The sequence below is a fragment of the Colobus angolensis genome, unplaced genomic scaffold (genome assembly GCF_000951035.1).
Source record: "Colobus angolensis palliatus isolate OR3802 unplaced genomic scaffold, Cang.pa_1.0 Scaffold361, whole genome shotgun sequence".
Classification (NCBI taxonomy): Eukaryota; Metazoa; Chordata; class Mammalia; order Primates; family Cercopithecidae; genus Colobus; species Colobus angolensis.
The window spans coordinates 41650-52518 of record NW_012116944.1 but is presented as its reverse complement, the minus strand read 5'-3'; the positions used below and the strand labels follow the sequence as shown (position 1 = coordinate 52518).

Sequence of the window (10869 nt, the reverse complement as noted above, 5' to 3'; positions counted from 1 at the left end):
TTGATCCTCTATTATTAGCAATAGATTTCTGGTGACATGCTTAAGTGACTCTAGTCTTCCATCCAGATTAGTTTAAAAAATAGACAATATTACCTAGGACAGTACCAATAGCCTAAACAACTTTCTATTTTTAAATAATTCTTCTAGACTGCAAAGATTTTTTTTCTTCAAATACCACATCTATTTAATACTTAAAAATGTGTCATAGTTTTGGCTGGGCATGGTGGCTCACACCTGTAATCCCAGCACTTTGGGAGGCCAAGGCGGGTGGATCACAAGGTCAGGAGTTCAAGACCAGCCTGGCCAAGATGGTGAAACCTCACCTCTACTAAAAACACAAAAATTAGCTGGGTGTGGTGGCGGGCACCTGTAATCCCAGCTACTAGGGAGGCTGAGGCAGGATAATCGCTTGAACCCAGGAGGCGGAGGTTGCAGTGAGCTGAGATTATACCATTGCACTCCAGCCAAAGTAACAGAGCAAGACTCCAAAAAAGTATAATAGTTTTATTTATAAGTATGAATTAAGTCTAATTAGTTAACTTAAAAACTATATAAATTCAATCATTATAATTCGGTTAACTTAAATTTGGAGAAACAATGTAAAGCTAATGTTTTATTGAAAAGATAGTTCCCACCAGTTATTTCAAAACAATGATTGCCTTTGCCTATACGGCAAAACTGTAACAGCCAGAAAAGAATTCTCAAGTAAATATGTAAAATACTTAAATAATAGCATAATTATAGCATAGAATCGGGCATTTAAGAGCAGAAAGGGTATCTATGCAACAGAAGATTTTTAAAGATTAAAAGTAGACTTATAGTAGTGTATTTCATAAAACTTAACGAACCCACACATTAATATAAAATATAAAACTTCAGTTGAAATACTAGTAGGACAAATTCACAACTCCAGGTTTTCAAAATGCCCTGTAAATATGTGAACTTACCCACAGGAACAAAACAGTGTCTTACCTCTGTGGCTAGGCTCTGACTTGCACCGTTGTCAAGAAGAAACTTGACAACTTCCAGGTGATTTTCCTGGGCTGCCATATACAATGGCGTGAAACCATTCTGAAAAATAAGAAAAAAAATGTTTGTCTGCAGTCTTCCAGAGACAATCTATTTTTCCATGGTACTCATGATTTGTGCTCCAAGAAGCGCTCACATACAATAACTTTAATGATACTTGCATATAGACATAAATATTTATTAGAAAACCCAAGCACCATAGCTTAAGCTAAATTCCTAATCTGTGTAATTCAAAATTATATTTCATAAATCATAATTTGAGTATAGATCATAGTTAATAGTTCATAGTTAATAGTCCAAGTATAATTCAAAGCAATTTACCCAGTTTAAATAAATAAGTCCACTCACTTAGTCATCAACCACTTACTGAGAGCCTGCCATGAGCAAGTATTTTACTAGATGCTATGAGAATATGAAGAAAAACACATTTAGTCATTGTAGCTCCCAAGCATCAATTATCTGTTTTAAATAAACATGTAGTATTTTCACACAAAAGTAAGCATCTGAACTAGTTGAAACTAGTTCAGGGAGGAATTTATATTAATCTCAAATAGCTTCAAAGTTACCACAGATGTGGTCTTTTAGAGCAAAACAGAAATGCCAATTTGCCTAATGGTATGATTCAATCTAATTCATAGTCTGTTTTTTGTAGGTCTCCTTCCTTTGTATTTTTTGTCAAGATAGTTTTATGTTCAGAATACATATATGCATTCATATTATACATACATACATATGCATGTATATTTAGTTTGTGTGTGTGTGTGTGCGCCTCTCTGAAATGTGCATCAATGCTCAAAGAATTTGGATTTGAGCGAATTAATATACATATTACATCTTAAGTTTCCTGTTAAAAATATGTTGCATATACATTTGTTCTCTAGAAGAATGTATTTCATATCTATGAAATACTATACTATTTTAAAATCTTATTGCAAGATATAAGCATCGAACAATTTTCAAACTATAAATTGTTTTATTATTATTATTTTGAGATAGGGTCTCGCTCCATTGCTCTGTGTCAAAACAATAATAAAAAACCAAAAACAATGGAGTGCAGTGGTGCCATCACAGTTAACTGCAGCCTTAATCTCCTGGGCTCAAATGATCCTTCTGCCTCAGCTTCCCAAGCAGCTGGGGCTTCAGGCATACACTGCCACACCTGGCGAATTTATTTTTATTTTTTATAGAGACTGGGTCTCCCTGTGTCACCCAGTATGGTCTTGAACTCCTGGGCTCAAGTCATCTGCCTGCCTTGGCCTCCCAAGGTGCTCGATTACAGGTGTGAGCCACCGTACCCAGCCAGTAAATTCTTTTTGAATATGCTTTTCAGAATGTAGTTCTATTTAACTGAATGTCCTAAAAATTTTATTGTATACATTATACAATTTCAAAGAATAAAAGTAAATATATTCTAAATGACAATGTTACCAAATATTCAACCTTTTGTGATTCAAAAGGTTTAGGTTCACTATTATAAATATCAACTACTATACAATTACCTTGCTTATCCATAAGTTCAGCCTCTGGTAAACACACTGCTTTTGGCTTCTAACTGAGAATTACAAAGTAAGTTTAAAAGATCCTTCAGCAGATAAATGTGATGTCACATAACAAATCCACCATGGCTATGTACTTATCAGAGAGTTCCTCTATTCTACTTCCTCTATTTGGCACAGAATTGTAACAAGTTAGGTGATCTAGTTGCCAAGCTCAAGATTAGAAACACAAAATTAGAGGCAGTGGAATGCAACATCACATTCAATCTTCCTTTTAAATTGTCTATCTGATAATATCTCTGGAGGCTGCTGTTACTCTGTTTTATCATGAAAGATTCTACCACATTTAAACATGAAGCATGGAGTACTTGGAACACTGTGGGGTGTGTGTGTGTGTGTGTGTGTGCGTGCACGCACATAGGTCCGTGTGTCTTTTATCTTTGTCCCTCCTCCCAGCGCTATGATGCTATGAGTGAAACGAAAGGGAGTATAGGATTACCCTCATCATACTGCTATTTTCTCATTATCTAATTGGACTAAAATAAAAGATCATTATATCCTTAGTTAATTTAAACATTCTTTAAGCAACAAAACAAAAAAGAAAATAAAAGAAAGTCAAAACCAGTATGGATTTTTCTCATAGCTAAACTAAGTGTCTTATCTCCCCTCATCAAGTGCACTCTCTGAAAGCCGAAACTTCCAGAGGGCAGGTTCAGAGTTTTAGAAATTTTGTTTTTTGTTTTTGCTTTTGAGACAGTGTCTCGCTCTGTCGCCCAGGCTGGAGTGCAGTGGTGAAATCTTGGCACACTGCAACCTCCACCTAACAGGTTCAAGAGATTTTCCTGCCTCAGCCTCCCAAGTAGCTGGGACTACAGGTGCCCACCACGACGTCCAGCTAATTTTTGTATTTTTAGTAGAGGTGGGGTTTCAACATGTTGGCCAGGATGGCCTTGATCTCCTGACCTCATGATCCGCCTGCCTCGGCCTCCCAAAGTGTTGGGATTACAGGCGTGAGACACCACACCCAGCCTTTTTTTTTTTAATTCCAAAATAAGCATTTTTCTCTCAGACATGAATATCAACAAGATATTTATGTCAAGACAAGTAATGCCAGTTCGTTCTCAACTTCGGGATAGAGGTTTGCTGTGGTCCAAGATCGCCTAAGAAACACTAGTCTATCCACACATGTCTGGCTGCAGTGAGTGTCCACTGTTCTCACAGTTTCCTTCCAGAACCAACCATTTCAGGATCCATGAAGAAAGCCCAGACTCAGGCACTGGGTTTTAAGGTAATGCTTTCTTACAGACCTGGAACTTCTCGAGAATTATTCTTAAGAGGCACAACTCTGAAATCATTCCACATGCCCTGCTTTGCAATGACAGACACTGAGATGCACAGAATTAGGACTACTTAGAAATATTTGCAGACAAGAGCCACAGCAAGATGCAGCCCTGTAATTGTTTTCCTTTTCCACAATAGCCTTCCACCTTCTTTTCAAGTGCTTGCCATCCTAAGATTATTACCTGAAAGTTGGTCATTTTCTGAATGGTTACGTACTTGCTTGTTTTTTGATTTTAAAAATATTTTTTATTGATACATAATTTGCATATCATAAAGCTCACCTTTTTAAAGTGTACAACTTAGTGGCTTTAAGTATATTCATAAAATTGGGCAACATTTCCCACTATCTAATTCTAGAATATTTTCATCGCCCCAAAAAGAAGCCCTACATGCCTTAGTAATCACTCCCCATTTCCCCCTAGTAACCACTAATGCACTTTCTGTCTCTACAGTTTTGCCTATTCTGGGTATTCTATATATACAGAATCATAAAATATCTGTCCTTGAATGGTCTGATGCTATTTCTTTCATTTTTTTTTAAGAGATAGTGATATGGTTTGGCTGTGTCGCCACCCAAATCTCACCTTGAATTGTAATAATCCCCAGGTATCAAGGGTAGGGCCAGGTGGTGATAATCATGGAGGCGGTTTCCCCCATACTGTTCTTGTGGTAGTGAATAAGTCTCATGAGATCTGATGGTTTTATCAATAGGAGTTTCCCTGCACAAGCTCTCTTGCCTGCCACCATGTAAAACGTGACTTTGCTCCTTATTTGTTTTCCGCCATGATTGTGAGGCCTTCCCAGCCATGTGGAAGTATGAGTCAATTAAACCTCTTCCCTTTATAAATTACCCAGTCTCCGGTATGTCTTTATTAGCAGCATGAGAACAGACCAGTACAGATAGGGCCTTGCTCTTATTGCCCACCCTGTTGTGTAGTGGTGTGATTATAGCTCACTGCAGCCTTAATGTGGGCTCAAGTGATCCTCCACCCTTAGCTTCCTGAGTAGCTAGGGCTATGGGAATGCACTACCACGTCTGGCTTTTTATTTTTATTTTTCTGGAGATAGGGTCTCACTATGTTGCTGAGGCTAGTCTCAAACTCTGGCCTCAAGTGATCCTCCTGCTTTGGCCTCTCAAAGTGCTAAAATTGCAGGCATGAACACTGTCCTGGACCTTCTTATGCTATTTCTGCTATCTATATTGATAAAATATTTTTGGTGAGTGTTTCATGGTGGAAATTTCAATTTTATAGTAGTCATTTGTAGCGCATGGGTGTTTGTTTTATTTTGCTTTAGTTTTGGTCATCAGTGCCCACACATCCATTTCCCCTTCAGGACAATGTCACCCCTATTTTCTTTCAGAGAATTACCTATTCCCCATTATGCAGGTAGGACTTGTCCTGGAATGGACTGAGGCAAAGAAGCTTGCCCTTCATTAATCACAGGGTAGACACACATGCAGGCTATCTTCTATTTTCTCTTTTAGGTCCACCCTTGATTCTCCCTCTCCAGCTTTGATTGACCTGCAGGAACCAGGTCAAAGCAATCCTACTCTCTTGCTTCTCGCTATGTTCTCCCACTCTCCGCTCCAGCTATCGGTTTCCAAAGCTTTCTGAAAGCTTCTTTAGCTTTCCATTCTCTGTGTTCCTCAACTAATTCCAACAAATTCCCTCTTGTGCTTAAGTTAGTTTCTGTTCCCATAATTCAAGTAACACCCCAAATTACAAATTTTATCTTTCAAGAAATGGTCAAGACACGAGAACCCATACATACCATTTACTTATGATTCTAGAGAGAAAATCAGAAGTGTCCTTTGGAAAGAGTGAACAAAAATATGGCCAACACTCCCTAGCTCAAAGAGGTTGAGGCACCATTAACTCAATGTGTTGTCATTAGACAACCTAGAGCCATAATTGTTTGCTGTGAAATAACACATGGGTTGGAGAATGGTCAGATTTCAAAATAAGAGGAAAAAGTACACCACTGTTTTTATAATTCCTAACTTAGAACATTTCCAAAACAAAGCTAGCTAAAAAGGAATATATGGGTGCCCAATTTGCATTTTCTTTTCTGTAGCAACAACAGATTAAATTCTCAAAAGGCAGAGCAGCTTAAGATGGAATGAGTATGCTATTTGAAGTCTGATTTTATCCAATATATTCAATACCTTCTGCTCTGAATGTTTATAGTGGTGCTATTATAAGCATGCAAATCTGCAGACTTATAATTTTGTAGATAGTACTGAGGCATGCTGTCTAATACACATCAAAATAAAATAATAAGTATTCCTATGACTTCATTTGGAAAAGGGCTTAAATTTCATCTATGAAATTTTTCTATTCATTCTAATTTTCTATGGTCAGCCTTTGCACATCACAAAGTGCTGTTCTTAATTAAGATGTTAAGGGCATGGTGAAAGATTTGCATTGATTCATATATGTTACTAATTTTCGTGAAGGTCAGTTAGATTAGAGGTGCAATATAAGGTCACAGAGGCTCAAGCTGAACCACATCCAAAGTCCCATACTTGTACTGTCTAACTTTGTCAGGATCCGACTTTCCCGCCATAGGGAATATCAGAGTACCCAGGAAGACCAAGGAGGCACTAGCTAACCTAAAGGGTCTTACCTTTGCAAACGCCACTAAGAAAATCTGTTCATTTAAAACACTTTGGTAGTTAAAATATTATTGGAAACAGACTTTGCTTCTTTATAAATTCAGTTGGTATTTTATATTACAACGACAGCAAAGGAGGGAAGAGCAGGGGATGTCATTTGACTGTGCAGTTTGAGATTTTTCAACAGCAAACATTGTTAATCATTGTTGTATATCCAGTATAAAGTATTAAGGACTTAATAGAATTCTTTATAATCACAATTTAGTCAATTCAATTTCTTTCTTAGAGTAGGACTAAACGATTACTGGAATGTTAAGTACTAAAAGAAAGAGTTAACTTGTTAAGACCTAAGATCAAGGCATTGACAAAAATTATTTTAAAATCTACAAATTCCTAGTTTATAGAACCTTGGTTTATAAGATGAGAACTTGATATTGCCCAATGTCATTTTTATGTTTAAGATAAGGAGAATTTCTGTAGTAAAGAAGAGTAAGGGGCTCTTTTCACACTGTTTTGTGTTGGCTATTAAATATTGCTTACAGGTTAAAATCTCATGTCAACAGAGATGCTGTCTGTCTTGAGTATTAATATTTCTGTACTGTTTTATGTGCTGCTTCCTAAATGGAGTTGACATCATTGCTTGTTACTCTTTATAACAGTTCCCACTGAAGAGTTGTTACCAGGAATTATCATAGAAACTCCATTCCTCTGCAAGGTCATGTCATTACTTATTCCATCCACAGAACAATGCAGTTCAGAAGGCATATGAGGGCAGGTGTTCGGATGAAGGGGGAAATGCTTTGCTGTGCCATGTGTGGCTGGTAATTCCAAGCACAACTGTAAGTAACAGGGAATTTCACATGTTCTTTTCTCTTACTGCATCATGAGTGTGGAATGCGCACAAATTGAAATTAGAACTGATTAGGATTTTATTTCAACTGCAGCTTCCCCCAAACATTGCCAAGCCAGTTCAAAACTATGGCTAGTCTAAGCATTAGTCAATAATGGATGTGATGTTTGAAAGTAGGAGGTTGATTTTTTTCCTCCCTTGAGAAAATAATAAAATAAATGAAAATGGATTAAAGAATTTTCCCACTATCTCAGAGCTTAAAACTACCTAGCCATATTTCAGTAAAATGTTATTGGGGTATTTTGAAAAACATCCATTTAAAAGCATGATGCTTCTATTGTAGTAAGCTGGTCTGTATCTCCCTCAAAGTACCATACTTGCTGCTATTCAATTTTACATCATTCCTTTCTGGAAAAACGTTATTACTCCTATATATATATATATATATAATATCATATATATATATAAAACAAATGAAAACACACATGAATTTAAATAATCTGCAATAATTTAACTTTTTTTTTTGAAACACAGTCTTGCTCTGTCACCCAGGCCGGAGTGTAGTGGTGCAATCTCGGCTCACTGCAACCTCCGCCTCCCGGGTACAAGTGACTCTCACGCCTCAGCCTCCCAAGTAGCTGGGATTACAGGCATGTGCCATGACGCCAGGCTAATTTTTTTGTATTTTTAGTAGAGACAGGGTTTCACTATGTTGGCCAGGCTGGTCTCAAACTCCTGGCCTCAAGTGATTTGCCCACCTTTGCCTTCCAAAGTGTGCAATAATATAACTTTTTAAATACAGTTCTTAAATATTGTGTTCTTAGAGGACATGTGAACTAAGCAGGCACCTGACCCAAAGAACATTGTTTGTAAATGATAACAAAATGTCTATGGCATGGAGTTGTAGACTTACCTGAGATTGTGCATTGACATTGGCTCCATTTGTAACCAAGACTTTTACCACCTCTGCTTGCCCAGCCAAAGACGCGATGTGCAATGCTGTGTTTCCTTTCTGTGAAATGAAAGTCAAGATTTATCAACTCATCGACCTTTTGAATTTTTCTGTTCTTCCCAAAAAGAACACATTTGACAAATATCTTATGAGAATTGTGCCCCCATTCTTACTGAGGGCTGAATCCTCGTAGACCATGGTGAGTGGTACAAAAAGCATTAGATATGTGATACTGACCTTTGTAGCTGCGTCCACATTGGCTTCTCTCTGTAGCAGCTCAGAAACAACTTCTACATGGCCTTCTTTGGAAGCAAGATGGAGAGCGTTCAACCCATTCTGATTAAAAGTAAAGGAAAAGCTTTACTCAGCAGGCTGAAAATAGAGCAGTAAACAGTCTACCAAGGACTCCTGAGCTATTATAATGTCCCACCTGATGACCACTTGCATGTGTGCAGTGCAGGAACTTGAATCTTGAATTAGGAATCAAAGTACTTGAAAACTAGATGGGTTGTTCTGTTATCACTGTTTACTAAATTTTAGAAATTAATTATTAAGGGACATATGCTGACATTTCTAAATGTTCCTCTAACAGGGAATAATTTGACAATGACAAGCTGATAAAATTCAACGGAAAAAAAAAACCTCGCAAAAAAATAAAGTCTTTAAGGACTTTGAAGTCTGGATTTTTAGAATTTTAAGTAAAAAATTCAATAATAACTCCAACTAACCTGATTGCAAATGTTGATGTCAACTCCATTTTTTATGTAGTCGAGGGCCTTTTCGAGGTGTCCAGCTCTCGCTGCTCTTAAGTAACTTGCATTGGCATCAGACTAAAATGGAAAAGAAAAACATTTTGATGAAAAAAGAAGCTAATATGCATGTTTATAAACTATCCAGCTTAAAGCCCAAACTAAAATAATTGAACTCTTATTTCTAACAATGAAAATATGAATAAAAGTTCTTTGTAAAAAGAACCAAGAAAAGGACTCATTTTTTAGAAGTTAGCTTCAGGGGTACAATGTTATCCCTTGTGTGATGTCAGAGTTCATTCCGAATTGAGGGAGAAAATTTCCTGTAATGTACAGGCACCTTAAATCAACACACAATTTCCAGAGGGAAAAGAGAAATTCTGTAAGTTATCGATAATTACATTATGAAGACCTCACTATTTTCTTGTAGCAGAAATGTAACATCTATTCCTTTTATCCATATCTACCATAGCAATTTTTTCAATTAATAGATTCAAAATGGCATTCTTCTTCTTCTTCTTAGAGGCAGGGTCTTACTCAGTTGCTCCAGCTGGAGTGCAGTGGTACAATCACAGCTCACTGCAGCCTCGAACTCCTGGGCTCAAGTGATCCTTGGCCTCAACCTCCTGAGTAGCTGAGACTATAGACATGCGCCACCATGCCAGGCTACTTTTTTAGTTTTTAGAGACAGGGGTCTCGCTATGTTCCCAGGCTGGTCTTGAACTCCTGGCCTCAAGCAATCCTCCCACCTTGGCCTCCGAAAGTGTTGGGATTATAGGCATGAGCCACCATGCTTAACCCATTTTATGTTGTACTTAATAGTCTAACAGAAATTTGCAGGCAATGATGTTCTACCGGATTTTCCTACAGTACATAGCTGTATGTTTGGAGCAGCAGCAGAAAGGAAGAAATATATATAAAATTTTAAAACTACAAGACATGTAATTCACTCACTGAAAGCTTGCAACTTTTAACTACTGCTAAACTCTCACATCTATAATTTCATAGTTGAAACCACCTACTATTGAAATCTTTGATAGAAAGATGGTGAAGGGAAAGACACTGCAAAGCTGGGCCTGCAAAATTCATAAAGAAGTATTGCTTAATACAGTACAACACAAAAGCAGGTTTTACTGAAACAGCAGCCAAATACATCTTGTCACCAGTTATCAATGCAATCATGCAGGGTATGGCTTAAAAGAGAAAAGTGTCTTCTATCAGCCATATGGTAAACGCTGCCTTCAAAGACTTTGTTCAAATGCCGCCTCATCTGTGAAGCCTGCCCAGACCCCCCAGGTGGAGTTGAGTTTCTCAGTGCTCCCAGTATTAATTTCATTGGACTCTCTTTGTATTTACCACACAACATCACAGATTTTGGTATACCTGTCCTTCCTCCACCCTAAATTATCAGCCTCTTCAGAATATGCAGAGGAGGCAGATTAAGGAGCAGGCAACTGGAAAGCAGCCAAGATGCCCGTCTTTAAGACAGGAATGCTAATTCTTTCATGGAAATGTAATTGAGAAGAAGAAAATTCTACCCCTCAGAAGGGTCTTTGGTTCCAGTGTGGGTCCATTCACTAAGAGTCAACTTGCTCAGAACCTCAGAGGCGAGGCCACTGCCTCTGGAGTCACCTGCCCCCTTCTCTTTTACAGTAGTGAGCCTCTCTCAATCACCACTGTGCCTCTAAATTGAGGCTTCTCAGCCTCAGCAGTATTGGCATTTTGATCTGAATAATTCTTTGCTGTAGGGGACTGTCCTGTTCATTGTCCAATGTTTACCAGCATTTTCTACTGACCAGGTGCCAGTGGTATCCCCTATTTGTGATAACTAAAAG

General features: G+C 37.8%; 1 protein-coding gene across 1 annotated transcript in view; it reads right to left on the bottom strand.

Annotated features, from left to right (window-relative positions):
* The window catches only part of ANK3 (ankyrin 3, node of Ranvier (ankyrin G)), a 272063-nt gene that overhangs the window by 242091 nt on the left and 19103 nt on the right, over nucleotides 1-10869 (bottom strand). The window contains exons 2-5 of the mRNA XM_011953463.1: nucleotides 9014-9115; nucleotides 8523-8621; nucleotides 8247-8345; nucleotides 973-1071 (exon numbers count right to left, since the gene is read on the bottom strand). Of these exons, the coding sequence (XP_011808853.1) occupies nucleotides 973-1071; nucleotides 8247-8345; nucleotides 8523-8621; nucleotides 9014-9115 (399 nt within the window). The remainder of the gene's footprint in view (nucleotides 1-972; nucleotides 1072-8246; nucleotides 8346-8522; nucleotides 8622-9013; nucleotides 9116-10869) is intronic.